The sequence below is a fragment of the Callorhinchus milii genome, unplaced genomic scaffold (genome assembly GCF_018977255.1).
Source record: "Callorhinchus milii isolate IMCB2004 unplaced genomic scaffold, IMCB_Cmil_1.0 Scaffold49, whole genome shotgun sequence".
NCBI classification, from domain to species: Eukaryota; Metazoa; Chordata; class Chondrichthyes; order Chimaeriformes; family Callorhinchidae; genus Callorhinchus; species Callorhinchus milii.
In genome coordinates this window covers 415,143-432,302 of record NW_024704790.1, presented here as the reverse complement: position 1 = coordinate 432,302, position 17,160 = coordinate 415,143, and the positions used below count along the sequence as shown (strand labels likewise).

The following is a 17,160-nucleotide window of genomic DNA, read 5'->3' as shown; positions in this document are numbered from 1 at the left end:
GTGTGTGGGGGTGAGTAGTGTGGGGGGGGGTAGTGTGTGTGAGTAGTGTGGGGGGGTTAGTGTGTGGGGTTAGTGTGGGGGGTAGAGTGGGGGTAGTGTGGGGAGGGTGTAGTGTGTGGGGGGGGTAGTGTGGGGGTAGTGTGAGGGCGGTAGTGTGGGGCGGTAGTGTGGGGGGCGGTAGTGTGTGGGGGTAGTGTGTGGGTGGGGGGGGTAGTGTGGGGGAGGTAGTGTTGGGGGGGGTAGTGTGGGGTGTTATTGGGGGGTAGTGTGGGGGTAGTGTAGGGAGGTAGTGCGGGTGGGGGGTAGTGTGTGGGTGGGGGGTTAGTGTGGGGGAGGTAGTGTGGGGGTAGTGTGGGGGGTTATTGGGGGGTAGTGTGGGGGGTGTAGTGTGTGGGGGGGTAGTGTGGGTGGCTAGTGTGGGGGGGGCAGTGTGGGGGGGGGTTAGTGGGTGGTTAGTGTGTGTGGGGAGGGATGTGTGGGGGGGTAGTGTGGGGGTGTAGTGTGTGGGGGTAGTGTGGGTGGCTAGTGTGGGGGGGCAGTATGGGGGAGGGTTAGTGGGGGGTTTAGTGTGTGTGGGGAGGGATAGTGTGGGGGGGGTGTAGTGTGGGGGGTGTGTAGTGTGGGCGGGGGTAGTGTGTGTGGGTAGTGTGGGGGGGTTAGTGTGGGGGGGTTAGTGTGGGAGGGGTAGTGTGGGGGGAGTTAGTGTGGGGGCTTATTGGGGGGGTAGAGTGGGGGTAGTGTGGGGAGCGTGTAGTGTGTGGGGGTGGGTAGTGTGGGGGTAGTGTGAGGGCAGTAGTGTGGGGGCGGTAGTGTGGGGGGTAGTGTGGGGGGGGTAGTGTGGGTGGGGGGGTAGTGTGTGGGTGGGGGGGTAGTGTGTGGGTGGGAGGTAGTGTGGGGTGGGGGGTAGTGTGGGTGGGAGGTAGTGTGGGTGGGAACCGAGAGAGAGTGACAACATTCGGGTTTTAAAGTGGGTTTTGAAGAGGCAGCGAAGTGGACACCAGGGACAGAATCGCTGAAAGTTTGGCCACTGTTGGGGGGCTATTGGATGTGCCCCCCCCCCCCACCTCAGCACTGCACTGAGGCATCAGCCAAGACAGTGAGAGCTCAATGGCCTGATGTCGGGTCTTGAACGCACAATCTTCTAACTGGGAGGTGAGAGCGTGCGGGTCGGGCCGGGCCGACCGCATAGTGAAGGACAGCCCTTGTCCAGCTGCAGTATTAACTGCTCCATAATTTACCAGAGGTTTATGTACAATGACTTTCTGGCAGGAAAGGAAGTAACTTTCTGGGTCGATGTGAGTCAGGAGTGAGTCATGTAATCCACTGATCCAAGCTACATGTCCAAAACTTTATTTGGAAAATATTCGCAATGAGTGGGATAAGGGTAACGCCTGTTCTGTATCCACTTCAAATGTCAGGAAATGTGCACTTTATCCCAACTCAAAAGCATTTCCATTTAATGCTCGGCCTCTGTCAGCGCCGATCCTTTCACCTCCCGGGTTCTGCTAAAGGGTCGTGGACCTGAAATGTTGACTCACTTTCCTTTCTCTGTAGATGCTGCCTGACCTGCTGAGTTCCCAGCCACTTATTTTTTTCATCCTTTCAACCCCACTTACCCCTATCTTATTTCCAGACCCCTTCAAGCCTCTATCCTTCATATACCCCTCTACTTCCCTCTTGTAATCCACAATGGACTCTACTGCTTCATTTGTAGGGCATTCCACATCCAAACAACTGTATGTGTGGAAAAAATTCTAAGCTTCTCTTTCTGTTAGCGCAGAAAAAACACATCGGTCAGGATAAAAACTGGTCTCTTTAATGCTGGAAACTTTTAACATTGGAACCAAGCCCACAAATCAGGTCAGAAAGGAATGTGAGCAACAATGAAAGGAAATTGGAGGGATTAAGATTGGCTCAATTATCATTGTGATTTAGGGAGGGAAAATGCACAATGTGATATTATCACATCTCGCGTGTTCTTGCATTCTCACCTCCGGGTCAGGAGCTTGTGACTTTGATCCCCTCCCACCAGGATCTCTGAGCTCAAAGCGCTGGAGATTGTCATGTTGCCGTCCTTCAGATGAGACATTAAACCATGCTCTCCCCATCTGGGCCTGTTCGGAAAGATGGTAAAGATCCCCACAATAACATTGGAAAAGAGAAGGAAGTTTCTCACAATGTCTTGATTGTTCACATCGCCTGCCTGTTCAGGTGAATGCTAAAGATCCCATGGCAGTATTTCAGAAAAGAAGGGAATTTCTCTCCCAATGTCTAGCCCACAATTCCCCAAATAATATTGGTCGCTCAGTCCATGGCTGTTTGTGGGACACTGCTGTGCCCCCAGTGAAGCGTCCGATTGTTTAACTTGGTTTGTATTGTAACACAGGAACCTTTCTACACAATCAAACATCCATCTTCTCTCCGTGCCCATCAATGTTGAAGAGAAACTTTTCAGTGTCAAAAAATTCCTTTGATTGAACTCAATGCAGCAGTTATTGTGTCCATCACTATGGGGGCAGGAGGAAAGGAGGAGGTGGGATAGGGTAACCATAGAGGCAGGGAGATCCAGAATTGGGGGTGTAGAGGGCAGGGTCGAGGATACAACAACAACAACGATTGCTTTTATAGAACGCCTTTCACATCGGGCGACGTCCCAAGGCGCTGGACAGTTGGGTCGGGACCCGAGCAGGGGGGGAATGGTCAGGGTGACATTATCAGTAAAATCCAATAAACAGGTCTTTCCTTTTTTCTCGTGTTTTAATTAGAATCGGGATTATACAAGGAAAGCCGTAGAGAGTAAAATAAAATATGAAAACCTGGGAAGTCTGTGAAACGAAAACTTGGAATACTTGTGCAGTGTATTTCAGTGAGTAAAACGTAAAAAAAACTTACATCATCAGCGAAAAGATATTTCAGCACAACAGAATACATAACATATTGCACAATGGGCAGCGAGCACCAGCACAGACATGATGGGGAGAGAGAGAGCATGGATTGGGATTAGAGTACAGGGCTTCAGTCAAGACATGATAATATCAAATTTATCAAATTTGAGGATTATAATAAGAGGTAAACATCCCTTCCTTGTAAAAGGCCCAGACAAGTTGTCCATTAGAGTTACTCAATTTCCCACAAGGTTCCTTCGTTGCTAAAGCTAAAGACTCTGAAATTCCAGGAACTCTGGAAGGCCGATGGAAGCTGATTCCATAACAACTTTTAAGAGAGAAGTAGATAATTATTTGGAGAGGACAAGTTTGCCGGGCTAAGGGGAGAGTGAGGGGGAGTGGGATTAACTTGGAAACTCTTTTCAAAAAGCCGGCACAGACACAATGGGCCAAATGGCCCCTTCTGTGCTGTATAATCCTATGATTCTATGACCAGCACATTCCTTCTTTTGGAAGAGAAGCTCACCCTGGTGACCATCTCATTGTGTAGGTTGGACCTGACCTGTTTGGTGCAGTCGGAGGCTATTAGCAGTAGAGGCCAGTCTCTCTGACTCAGGAGTCCATCAAACTGCCGTGGCCATCTTCCTGTCACAGGAAGTGAGGTCAGCAGCAACCCGAAGACTCGGAAACACTGACCAATGGCCATTTTATTCTTTAAGGGGAAAGACTGAGTCTTGAGGAGGCCCACAGCCAGTCCTCCAAGCAGCCACAATCGATAGACCCCCTCTCCCAATTCATCAGACCAAACTTTTAACTGAATTTAATTCAGCCCCTCTCCCCCAGCATCGGCTAAGGCCCCAGAGAGAATTAAGCAATCCTCTTGTAGTTGTTTCAGATCTCTGGCAATTAGTTGTTTGAATTAGATCCATTTATTGCTCAGCAATTCCAGGGGCGTAAATAGTGCAGGAAGGAAATGCATTGTTCTGGGTTTATGTGTGTGTTTGATACAGATAAAAGACCATTGAACCTCACCAATTAGCAAGACTCAAATGAGCAAAGTGTTGAAATATATAAAACAGCGCATTCTGTTATAGCACACCTTATAGCACACCTCAGTATATAGCACAGGCAATGTGCACCCCCCCACCCCCTTCCCAAAACAGGGAGCACTTCCTGCTTGACTGGCCAGCTTCCTGTGCGGAGTGCAGAATGTCCTCCTGGAGTCAGTGATCTCACCGGGTGGGGGGGTGGACTGCTTGGCATTCTCACACACAGTACAGTTCTCTGTGCAACGTGACCTGTTATAACACGGAAGAAGCGGGGAGTGAATAGCGGGGCTCAGTCTTAACGGGTATATGGACAGCCAAGCCCCGAGGGATGTAATGGAGATGGAAGCAAACAGAGACTCCATTGCACTACGTTGTATGAACGTAAACGTACTTCAGAATCTTGTGGGCAGTTAGTGATAGAGTTAAAAGGAGATTGACGTATATGGCACCTGCCATGTGGTACAATGTCTAGGCCTCCAGAGAGCAGCCCAGGAGACCAGACTCAAGCGGATGCTAAACGCATCAAATTCAATCGTAACAAGAAGGGGAGAGAGAGAGAGAGCAAACCCAAGAGCCTGCGTCGGTCACTGTTCTAGGGATGACTTGGGGTGAGAGGGAGAGAGGAAGGAGGGGGAGAGAAGTGTGGAGGGAGATAGATAAAGAGAAAAAGAGGCATGAGAGTGGGAAAGAAGGAGACAGAGGGAGGTAGCAAAAGAAAGGAAGAAAGAAAGATGAAGGTAATGAGAAAGCAAGGTGGGAGGGAGATAAAGCAATCAATAACCTCTCGAATTAAGTGACAATGGGTGACTTCCCTTCCTTGTTCCTCTCTTCCCCCCCAGTCTCTTCCCCGGCTACATTTTCCACAACACAGTGACTGAGCGCGGGTCTGGTCTGGCTCACTCCGCCGAGCCCACGGGCCTCCTCTTTGAGGGGGGCACGAGGTATCCTGGCAGCTGGTTGGGGAGCCCGTGTCCATCCAGCTTGACCTCAATCAGGTGACTGGCCAGAGCGAACTCCTCGTCATCCAGCATTCCGTCCTTGTCCACATCCGACAACTTCCAGATCTTTCCGAGCACGGAGTTGGGCAGCTTGGTGGTGATCATCCAATTCTTGGCCTTGACACCATTGATCTTGCCGTCAGTGGGCGAGAGATTGTAGAAGATCTCGTCATATTTGGGCTTGTCCTTGGTGACGATCCACTCGTCCTCGTCTCTCGCCTCGAAGGCTCCATCGTTCACTCCCTCGATGAAGGGCCCATTAGATGTCCCGTCAAAGGCCCCACCGTGAACTATCTGCTCCGGCATCTCCAGCTCTTCCTGTCTGACCAGCGGCATCAGCTTTGAGATCTCAAACGCCAACATGTCGTCCAGTGCCTCCATCATCTTGGGCTTCAGTGAGTGGAACTTTGTGAAGTCGTGAATCATCAGCTGTTCCTGAGGGAGCACAGAACGTTACAGTACCATCTGCCCTGACTCCACCCCCCCCCCACCCACCCACACCCCCAGCAGGTCCCTGGTCAAACCTCTTATTTACAGCATGACATTCGATGTTTGTCGTGTTGTGAATTCTCTCTCTCTTTATTATTAATGGTCAGACAGAGGTTGTCTGGAGACAGGTCAATGAGAGTAAATAAACATTGGGAGGTAAACTTCCTCTTCCTGTTATATGTCGCCACTTTGGATAGAACTAAAGGGGTGGAGCACAAGTCACAGGAAGTGGTGCTGAACTTTTGAATTCCACCTGGTCTTAGCCTCCAGACCATCCTGCCCTCAAACACACAGTCACTACACTTTACAGGCAAATCCCATGAATCCACTTTCAGATGTTTGAGCAATACATTAATGCTTATTGTGAAATGTAATATCGTAATAATCCTCTCAAAATATTCCACAGGATTTTACTGTCAAGTGTAGTGACTGTGTGTTTTGTGGATGAAAGCGGCAGCCAATTTGTGCACAAAAACGTCCCTCTAACAGCCATGAAGTAAACGAGCGATTTAATCCAGAGATTATCGGCCAGGGCACCGAGAGAGAGAGAGAAACTGCCTTCTCTCTTTTCCCGTCAGCGGCACGGGATCTTTAACGTCCGCCCAAACAGGGCACAGACAGGTAGAGCTCCATTTAACTTCTCATCCGAAGGATGGCACCTCCATCGATTTGGCCGGCCCGGACTGTGAAATCTGAAACATTCTCTCTCTCTCTCACCTGCATCTTGGTACAATCTGGGAAGTCGCCTGGAGAGATGTGATGCTCCAACTGAATCTGAGCAAAGATTTTCCCCAAGTTATTGATCAGGTATTTCTTTTTGTTTTCCTTCCTAAACATGGCCGGCATTTCCCTCTTCAGGGAACTCATGATGTAAGCATGGACCTGGTGGTGAGGGGGAGGAACAGAGTAACCTCAGATCCTGAAATACTACTACATAATAATAACAACAATAATAACATAACAATAACAACAAATAATAACAATCACAACAACCACAATATTATGTATTAGTATTAGATAAGGTGGGTGTCATCAAACTGTTTGTACTTATTGATGAGTCCATAACTAGAGCTACATAAATAAAAGCTAGACAGGTCTCAGGTCTAATGGTGAGTTTAGGGGAAATATCTTCACACAGAGGGTGCTGAGAATGGGGAAGTCATGGATGAAGCAGAAAGCCTCAGCGTACTTAAGAGGTGTTTGGATGGCTAAAGGAGAGGGGGATGGAGGGATAAAGGAGAGAGGAATGGAGGGGTAAAGGAGAGGGGGATGGAGAGCTAAAGGAGAGAGGGGTAAAGGAGAGGGGGATGGAGAGGTAAAAGAGAGTGGAATAGGAGAGGCGTGGTGGCTTATGTGCAGGACTAGTTGGGCCGAATGGCTTGTTTCCATGCTGTAAGAGTCTATGTTCTCCTGTTCCTATATTCTTCCGAACAATACCCAGGAGACACCATCGCACTCTATGTGTGCCCAAGAGACATTCATTTTCATTCATTGAAACAAAAATCCCTCGCAGCCACTTCCTATTCCTAACCCACATATGTACGAAGAGGAAACTCCATAAACAGCTCTATTTACACACAGACACTGGCAGCCTCCCTGCACCTTGTGCTCTGTTGCTTCCTGGATGTCTCCAGGCCCTGGTTCTGCTCCAGAGCAAAGGCACAGGACAGCATAGTGATAGTGACAACTGCTTATAGTGATAGTGACAACTGCTTATAGTGATAGTGACAACTGCTTATAGTGATAGTGACAACTGCTTATAGGGCTCCACAGGTTAACAGAGTTTTCACACAAGTGAGTAAAGATCACAAGATCCCATCGCTTTGGTCCATCTGATCCCATCCCTCAAGAACACCCGCCTTCTTGACTCCCTGTTATAGCATTCAGCTGCCCCACTGTCCTGGACTCTACCCCACACACCCCCTCCCTCTTCCTGTTCTAGTCGTCGATCCCCCTTTGGGTAAAGAAACACTTCCTGGTGTCTGTCCTGAAATTGCCCCTTTACAATTCTGAACCTGACTCCTCTTGTTCAGAAACCATAACAAATTTACAGCACAGAAAGAGGCTATTGGGACGTCCTCCTGACGTGAAAGGCGCTTTATAAATGGAATCTTGTTGTTGTTGTTGTTGTTGTATTTGGCCTGGCGACATCCGGGGAGAGAGCGAGAACTTGAGGGAGGGAGAGAGAGACAGAGAGAGAGCGGGAGACAGAGGTAGAGAGACACACAGAGAGAGAGAGAGAGAGAGAGACAGAGAGAGAGAGACAAAGACAGAGAGAAAGAGATAGACAGAAAGAAAGAGCAAACAATTGAGAGAAAGATAAAGAGAGAGATAAGCACAGTGATGATTTTCCACCGATGTCAGACACCGGACAGACCAATTTTTAATGGATTATTATTAAAGATGATGATTACTGCCATTTGTTTGGGTTCGTTTTCATTCCCCGTCTCCTACAATAACAACAACAAGATTACATTTGTATAGCGCCTTTCACATCGGGAGGACGTCCAAGGCCTACATGTTGATGCCTGTCCCCCACCCGACACACCGTGTGTAAGCCGCGGGCCGGCTAGCGATCACAATCCAAGACATTAATCAGTGTCAGATGGAGGTTTTGGCTTCGACTCAAACATTATTTAGTTCCAAATTAACCACTAATTGTGCCTCTGGCTCCAAAGGCAGGCTTGTTGTACACCAGCCGAGAGAGCATTTGCTCACTTCACGGCCATTTTTTGGGCATTGCTGGGCACAAATTGGCTGCTGACTGCGCCACACCTTACAGAGAATTCCAGCCAAACACTTTGAAACGTCTTTGTGACGTGAAAGGCATTATATCAATAAAACAACGAGTTGCTATGTTTTCAGCGGGGAAGGAGGGCGAGGGGAAGAGAGGGGAGGCAAATAACAGCAGCAAACAAGACACAAACAAAGATGCTGAACCTTAATCAGGATAAGGATATGTTTGTTTTGGCCGCAATCACTTGCAAAAAGAAGCAAATTTGTAAAAGCGAGCAGGATCGCAGGACACAATGGCCTGTCCTGATCTGCACATCACAGATAAGAGCAGAGCAGCCTCTGGGCTCCAGGAGGATGTGAGAAATTATCCCCTTGGGAGTAAAGCCACAGCTGCTCCTTGTTTAACCATGATTATAACAAGGCAACAAGTGGAGCTTTGATTTGTAATGTCTTCCCCCCCATAAGGATAGCTCCACCCCCCACCCCCACACCAGAGGGGCGGCCCCCTTTCACTGACTCCCTGCTCAGCACAAAATAATATAGTGAAAAATAAACTTCCCAAAAGGTAAACAATATCAATGTTTCCCGAGGAGCAGCACCGACCAGGACCAACATTAGTTTGAACTCTCGGATCCCCAGCAACACTACCCCATCCTGTCAACATTCACTTTATAAAACACAGAATCACTACACTTGACAGTAAAACCTGGTGAAGCGTTTTGTGACGTCCTCCTGACGTGAAAGGCATTGTATCGAATGTAAGGATTATTATCAAATATGCAAGAATCAATATTTTCATTAATTATTAAATGAAAGATTATTAAATAATGCTTATTATCTCGTACAAGGATTTATAGTATTGATATTTATTCAGTGCGCACTGACTTCATGACCACGCCCTGACTCCCCTACATTGGGGATTGGGCTTTCAGCATATCTACCCCCACTCTCTGCCTCTACTCCATCCCTTTGCCTCACCCTTTCCCTCACCTCCTTCAAGGTCCATCTCAAGATCTTTCTCTTTGACCGCACGTTCGACCAGCTTACCCCCCCACCCCCCACAAACGCCACCTCCCAGTCCCCAACACCCCCCACCGCTTACCCTGACAAGGCGAGCTCTTTTCACCAGGTCATTGAGCTTGCGGAGTGCGGCGTTCCTGGGCAGGTTCTGGATGTCCTGGAACAGGTCTTGCTCCTCCAGCTCAAACAGCCGGCGGTTGTCGGAGATCAGCAGTGGCTCTGACCAGAAGGAGCCAATGTAGACACGCATGACCTCGGGGGAGTTGATGACCTTCCCAAGCGACCACATGAGGGCGCCGTAAACCCTCATCAGCTGTTGGGTGTCAACCTGGTCGGCTTTGTTGAGCACCACCCGGATCTTATCCTCGTTCCCCTTCAAGGCCCCGATGGCGGCTGAAAACTCGTCGGAGATCTCCAGCTTGTGAGCGTCGAACAACAGGATGATCCTGTCCACTCGCTCCGCAAACCACTGCAGGACGGCTGGGAAGTCATAGCCTGCGGCCACAACAACATATTTTGTATTACAACATGTAATACAACAACTTGCACATATAGCGCCCTCCACGCAAAGTAGCATCTCAGAGCACTTAATAGTGGCGAAGCCTAATAATCCTCCTAATCCTAATCAACCAGACAAGACATACTGTGAAATTTGACTGTGTATTTTTGCGAAACGCAGCAGCCAGTTTGCACACAACAACAGTCCCAACAACAGCCATGGATTGAGTGACCAATTTTATTCAGGGAATTGTTGGCCAACACCATTGAATCTTTAATGCCCATCTTAACAAGCAGACAGGACCTCAGCTTAATGTCTCATCCGAAGAAGGACACCTCCAACAACGGAACAACAACTTGCATTTATATAGCGCGCCTCATGCAGGATACTGTCTCAGAGCACCCCCACCCCATCCCCAGCAACACACCCCACCCAGCACCGCACAATATGGGGGCGTGAGCTGACACACATAACCATCAGGTTTATTTACAGAGTGCCTTTCATGCAGAATCGTGCTTGGGGTTTGGTTGCTGAGTGAGGGGGAAAGAGGGACTAAAGACAAGATGGAAGAGTCAGGTTAATATCATACTGACTCAGACATACTCCATATCTCCGACTTCATCTCCCCCGCCATCAGCACTTGGCACCCACTCTCTAGAACTCCATTCCTGAGTCCCTCCAACTCGCTCATTCCCTCTCACCTTCTCCAAAATCCATCTCTTCAACCGTGCTTTGGGTCATTCCCCCCTCCCCACCCCTCAGCTCCCTCCCTCAGCTCAGGTGCCCCTTTATGTTGTATTGTATTGCTGTGAGATGTCTCAACAACGTGATAAGGCGCCATATCAAACACAACGATTATTAAATTATTATTATATTATAAGGCGCTCTGCCAAAATGCATCGTCCTTTTGCTCTCAAAAACAACCAAAATAATCTGAGTGTGTGACTTGAGCAACAAAATCTCTCTAGATAAATATTCCCTGCTGTCCGTTCACAAACAAACCACTGTTTCCTGGCCATTTCTTTACCTGATGTACAAGCCATAACATCCTACACTGACGTCAATCCCGGAAGTCAATGCTCTCAGTCCCAAGCTCCCTTTATTTCCTCCACTAGACACTATCCGTGTGCAGGGCGCAATAGAAATGCAAGTTGTTGTCATTGCCTTCTATTTTTATTTAGTAGCCCCCGTTCTCTGGAACTCCATCACAGAGCCCCTTCACCTCGCCTCCTTGAAGGTCCGTCAAAGAACTTCTTCTTTGATCATCTTCCCATGTGGGATTAGGGCTAGGGTTGGGGGCTCCAACAACAACTTGGATTTATATAGCGCCCTCTACGCCGAATGGCCTATGGGAACCAGCTCTGGCTGGAGGTTGGGGCTAGGGTCGGGTTTAGGCTGATGAACAAGCAGAGTCTGGGAACAGTCCAGAAACCGCGCCCGAAGCTCCTGGCAGCTGTGCACATTCTCTGCTGTAACAGACCATAAAAGGCATCGAGCCTGTTTTAATAGGAATTTGCTGTGAGCAAATATAAACCTCCTCAAGCTTTCAGCCTTGCAGTTCTTGTTTCCAATACAGTGATACTGCCTCCCACCCCCGGGAGTCAGCGGCAGAGTGTAGTGTATTTGTTGGCAAAGTCAGAAATGTCTCAATTCTCCTGCATTCTCGTCTCCGACTTAAAATGTTGTGGGTTCGAGCCCCCCATCGAGGCTGAGGCTATAAGCCTCCCTACCGCTGGTTCCTACTCGCTCCGACCTATGGCAACTGGTCCCACCTTGGTTTGAATTCCAAAACGTTTCTCTGCAAGTTCCAAACCTCCCCACACACACTCCCCCACCCATACACACACCCTCCCCACCTATCCACCCCCAAAAGGTACCTGGTGGAGAGAGGGGGGGAGGGGAAAGACCCACACAGTGAGGGGGAAGAAATGGGAAAGAGGTAATAAAGGAGGGAAGGGAGAGAGGGAATAAGGGACAGAGATAGAGAGTAAGAGCACAAGACAGACAGAGTGAGGCAGAGAGAGGGAATGGTGGGGGGAGGAGGGCACTGAGACTGAGAGGCTGGTGTGGAGTCTGGATGGCAGCCCATTCGGTGTGTGGGGTGAATGGTGATGGTGAAATGTTTATTACTCACATCATCATCTCACTTCTTGAGATATCAACTCAAAGAGTTAAAACAAAGTCTGTCTGTCAGGCAACGTCAGGAAATTCTTTGTGTGGCGTAACCTTAGCAACATTCCAACACAGCGCTTACTCCCCCCAACGCCACAGCAATGGGCCGTTAGTTAAATCTACACATTCCTCTGCTGGGGCCTCCTCCTGGGGCAACGCCCAAGTTGGGGGGATGGAGGCTTGGTGCTCGGGTTTCCATGTGTTGTTCGTTCCATAACTGGAGGCTGTTAACATAAGCCACTCAGTGAAGCGAATGGGGAGTTTGTGAGGAACTCAATGCTGAGAGCTGTGGTTAAACAGGAAGCCTCAAGGTGTTTAAGATGAAACTTGATGCATATGTAAAGAGGAGGAGAATAGAGGGGTGTGGGAGAGGGGAATAGAGGGGTGTGGGAGAGTGTATTTTGTGGGTAAATGCAGCAGTGAGGTTTGCGCACAGTGAGATCCCCACAAACAGCCATGAAGTGAATAACTGATGTTGTTTTAGACGTGGGGGAGGAGGGTGGGCAGGACAGCGGGAGACAGAGAGAAACTCCACGTTTGGCCTATAGGAAACACTGACACATAGTGCTGCTGTGGCCCTTTGGCTGTGAGCCACAGACAGCTGTTAATGTGGAAAGTTCAGGCAGTGCATTCCAACATCTACACTGTCTCCAACACAACTCAAGCCCTGACACGTCAGCCAGATCATAGAGTTACTGTTCCTCGGTTCTTTCACAGCCATTCACAACAACGGTGCCTGATCACATCTCCGAGCTCGCTCTGCTTGACTTTAACGTCAGGTGTAGTGACTGCGTATTTTGACTGTGCGTGGTTCACAGTGAGTGATCGGGAGTAACTGGGTGGGCTGGTAGCCAGGACACTGGGGGTGAGGGAAAGAGAGAGAGAGAAATCTCTTCTCTTTCCCTGCAGCGCCACAGGGAGATCTTTGACATTCACCATCAACACGATGGGGGGGGCGCTCTCAGATTAATGGTTTAACGTTTCCCCTGAAAAGATTACAATCGCAGTTTGTCACCAGGGAACCAACCCTTCCTCCAATTTACAAATTGGCCGCTGATTTCACACACCGGGTCACACGCTGGGTCTCATACTGGGTCACACAGCAGGTCTGAAGGAGCTAAACTCAGTTCCTACCTCTGGTCACTCGTTGTTTAGTGCCTGACAGGATCCCGGGCGTGTCTATTATGCTGATGCTCTCCAACACCTTGTTGGGTAACTGGGCGCAGGTTAACCTGGGACAGACAAGACAACTCTCAGTAAAACAACAACAATTTGCATTCATACAGAGGACTTTAGCTGGGACATCGCAGAAGGTTTCATAGTGGCCGAGTCAGCCATCAAGCTTCACACCCCCCCCCCCCCACCCCGCCCGCCCTCTCCTTCGACTGATTATCCCTTTTTTCACTAGAGAAGAGATGTTTCCGAGAGGCCCCAATAGAGATGTCTAAAATTATAAAAGGGTTTGGATAAAGTTAACATCAATACACTGTTTCCATTGGTTGGCAAGTATAAACTAGCAACTGGGAATCAAGAAAGAGAATTTAGGAGGAACTACTTCACGCAGAGAGTTGTAAGAGTGTGGAACTCGCTGCCTGGAGTGGTGGTTGAATCAGATGGTGTAGATACACTCAAGAGGAAGCTAAACCTTCACATGAGGGAGAAGGGAATAGAGTGTGTGTGAGGGAGGGAAAGATAAGTGAAGACTTGTGTTGAGTATAGACACTGGCACAGATGGGTTGGCCTGAGAGACCTGTTTCCGTGCTGTACATTCTTTATTATCTCCTAATTATTCACCACAGTCAATGGCCACATGTCACAGTTAAAATACTTACAAAGCTTTGAGGGGCTTTGATGCTGTGCGGAACACTGAGATCACATCCCGGAGGGCGATGGGCTCTGTGTTTCCCAATGTCTGGGAGTCGATTATTTTCCCAGATCCCATTGTTCCCAAATGATCCCTATTCATAAGTCGGGTCTGCCTGCTACTGTCATTATATTGGACGGAGATTGGGTTAACTTGAACCTTCCTGTTATTGTGTACAGCTGACTATTCCATACACTGTTCGCTGGGGGAGTTCACTCTGCAGATACCTGGCTGGTGTCATGTACAAACATGTGCTCTTCCTTTGTACAAAAGGCTGTGAATTATGGCTGGATCATATTGTCCAGACTGAGGTGAACATTTGTTAGGTCAGGATATCAAGGGATATGGGGCAAAGGGGGTAATTGGAGTTGAGCTACAGATCAGCCGTGATCTAATAGAATGACGCAACAGGCTCAACAGGCTGAATGGGCTCCTCCTGTTCCTACACATACAAGTGTGCATGGACACACCCAGTGGGTGGGGGGAGAAGAAATGGCCGACAATGAGACCTTCAGTCTGCTTCCCTGGGAGAAGGGCGGGAATGAGGGCTGGGGGTGAGGCTGAGGGCTGGACACCATTCACCCGCCCTCGAGACCAAGATGGATGGAAACAGTGGGGTTGGAGTTGGGGTGGGGCGCAGGAGAGAATATAAGAAAGGATGAAATGCTCTGACCAAAAAAGCAGAGGAGAAACTGAGCTCCCCTCAGTCCTGTTGACAGAAGCTTCCAGCATCACCTCCTTTGCTCCGAACATCTGTCAGGCCCCTACACTCCTCGGCAAAGCTGAGGCAGAGGCCAGCTGTGCTGAGCTGTGCCGGGACATGGTTGGAATAGTACAGTGATCTGGTATATAAACATTGGTGATATCTTTATCTGCAAATAAGGTAATGTCCTCCCCTTCCTCTCCTAGCAACGTTCTGTAATGACCCCCTTCCCTTGTAAGTACTTGTCTCGGGGAGGGCAGAGAATATCTGTTGCAACATAGAAGGCCCAAATTTCCACCATTAGTCCTCGGAGCTCAGAGATGAGCATTTTTCTGCATGAAGGCTGCTATATAAGTCCAAGTTGATGGTGTGGGGGCAGAATTAGGGGAAATTCTCTAATTAAAGACTGCATTTTGCCAAAATCTTGCTCCAGGCAAAGAGAGTGGGGGTTGGGGGGGAGGGATCGTTCTTGCTACTCAGACTGGGTGGAATTTGAGGCCTCGGGAGAAATGGGGGTAAAATTTGCAGCATTTCACAACACATTCCTCGTGTAAATTAACACAAGGATACCTCTGCTACAGTCAGAATTTTATACAACAACAACAAATTACATTTGTATATCTTTCACGTTGATGTCCCAAGGTGTTTACAGCGGGTTTGAAGCTCATGTGATGGGGCAGCGCTCGGGTTCAGACAAGAGTGGGGTGTAAGTGGTAAGTGGCAAACACAGATCATCTTTCAATATTTCCCCATCGTATAATACAAGTCAACATTGCCTGTCACTTTGCGAGGACAGTGCTGGACAGGCATCTGAGGAGGTTGGGAGAGACAGAGTCCAGAGTAGCTTTCAAGAGGAAAGTCAATAAATGTGCCATGGTAACCCGAGGTGGTGGAGGAGGGGGGGATGACCAAAAATTGGATCAACAAGGCACGTTTTGAAAATGAGGGGAGGGAAGGATTCAGAAGGACTCTGGGAATGTTGGCAGCTGTCCCGGATTCCATGAATTATATTCACCAAATCCAAGCTTGATGCGGCCCTTCTCTCTCTCTCCCCCTTTCCCTTCTTTTGTGTCCAACCCCACCATTGTGCAGCGTTGAGACGCTATCCTGCGGGAAGAAAACTACATAAATACAAGTTGTTGTTGTTGTTGACATCCATCAGTGATCTTTTAGCAAAAATGGATGATTCTGCCTTCTGGATGGATTTCCAAAACAAAGTCTGCGAGACAGGAGCCTCACCCCATATAAAATCACTGCTGTTTACGGGACATCGCTGTGCGCAACCTGCCTGCGACATCCGCCTGCAAAGTAGTCACAGCACTGGACAATAAAATCCTATGAAGCACTTATTGAAATGTCTCGATGACGTGATAAGGTGCTGTATCAAATGCAAAGATTATATTCATTTTATTCCACAGACACAAATTTTATTCTCCCCACCCACAAAAAAATAAAGGAGCTTTGTAAAGAAGCTGACCTGTTGAGGAATGAGTTGCCGAAGGGATTGAGTTTGCGGAAGGGTTTGTTGGGATCCACGATCAAGGCATTGCCTGGAATAACACTCTCCACTTCTCCGTGCATCACCGCGGTGAAGGAGTCGGTGGTGGGTTCAGGTCCCACTCGGCTCCCGGGGAAATCTTGCTCCAAGAGGTACTGGATGAAAGTGGTTTTTCCTGTGGAATACTGTCCCACCACCAGCACCATGGGCTTGTTGTCAAAATCAGCATCTTCCAGTGACGGCGAGTGAAAATCATGAAACCTGTAAAACTCTTCCAATGGTAACAGCTTCGTCTTGTACAGTTTCTTCAGTCCTTCAGTCACAGTGTGAATCACTTCAGGATCCTTTTTCTCGTTCTTTTTAAGCCAACTGAACATTTTTTCTGCCTTCCTCCCTCCCTTTCTCTTTCCTCTCCTAAATTATTTTCCCCCCACCCTCCCTTTTGAAGATATCGCTCACAGTGATGTGTGTGTAAGGACTGGGGAGGCAGAACAAGACAAATTGGCAAAAGATCGCCCTCAATCTCCCTTCCTCCTTCTCCTCTCTCCACAAGTTTTTTCAGAGAAAAATAAATGTTCCTCCTTTTCTCTTTCTCTATCACACAAACAAAAATAAGTTTATCAAAACTTTCTAAAACTTTGCAAGAAAATCTTTTTTTTTGTAACTTACAGAAAGGTTGGCAACTGAGAAAACTTCTAGCACATTCGTTAAAGACTCTCTGGAACTTTCTTTGGCGAGAGATAAACAGACACAGGAAAGTTACGAGCAAAAATAAAAGTTTGTAATGTGAATAAAGACCTTTTCTCCCTTTCCCCTATCTCAGTTTTCCTTGGTTTGAGACAAGGATGAGCCTCACTATTTGCATCCTCCTGTTTGCTGGCTGCCTATGAACTACCGATCATTCCCACATTCCATAAAGTCTGCATAAATTTTAAATATCTCCCTAATTTATTATAATCCCAGTCTGAGGGTTTGGCCATTTGTGCATCGACCTTCAGATTGACATTGTTCGTTCAGTTTGCCACTCCAATCGCCATCTACTGACCGACCGACGGTATTGCTCTTAAAATAATAATACGGTCAGTAACTTATATTTGGTAAATGTCTCGAAGAAGGGAGTTTGTTTCTCTCTCTCTCTCGACAGCGATCCTGACCAACAATCTCCCAAATAAAATCAGTCATTCACCTCATGGCTCTTTGCAGAGACATTGCTCTTTTCAAAGAGCTGCACAGACTCGATGGGCCGA

The 17,160-nt window shown here is 48.2% G+C and overlaps 1 protein-coding gene across 1 annotated transcript; it reads right to left on the bottom strand.

The window, feature by feature from the left end:
• Positions 1–2,738: 2,738 nt before the first annotated feature.
• On the bottom strand, positions 2,739–16,485 carry LOC103189211 (EH domain-containing protein 2). Its single transcript, XM_007909542.2, has 5 exons — positions 15,893–16,485; positions 12,983–13,080; positions 9,260–9,672; positions 6,139–6,303; positions 2,739–5,367 (listed from the first exon to the last, which is right to left on the bottom strand). Exons 1-5 carry the CDS (start codon positions 16,288–16,290, stop codon positions 4,831–4,833), a joined length of 1,611 nt encoding a protein of 536 aa, XP_007907733.1. The 5' UTR covers positions 16,291–16,485; the 3' UTR covers positions 2,739–4,830.
• Positions 16,486–17,160: the final 675 nt, after the last annotated feature.

Bases quoted from the DNA above. Each gene is read 5' to 3' on its own strand.
- LOC103189211 (XM_007909542.2), bottom strand. From the start codon at position 16,290: ATGTTCAGTTGGCTTAAAAAGAACGAGAAAAAGGATCCTGAAGTGATT. The intron at 13,081-15,892 runs GTCAGCTTCTTT...TGTCTGTCCCAG, and splicing joins GGCAACTCATTCCTCAACAG to GTTAACCTGCGCCCAGTTAC. The intron at 5,368-6,138 runs GTGAGAGAGAGA...GTGCTCCCTCAG, and splicing joins CAGATTGTACCAAGATGCAG to GAACAGCTGATGATTCACGA.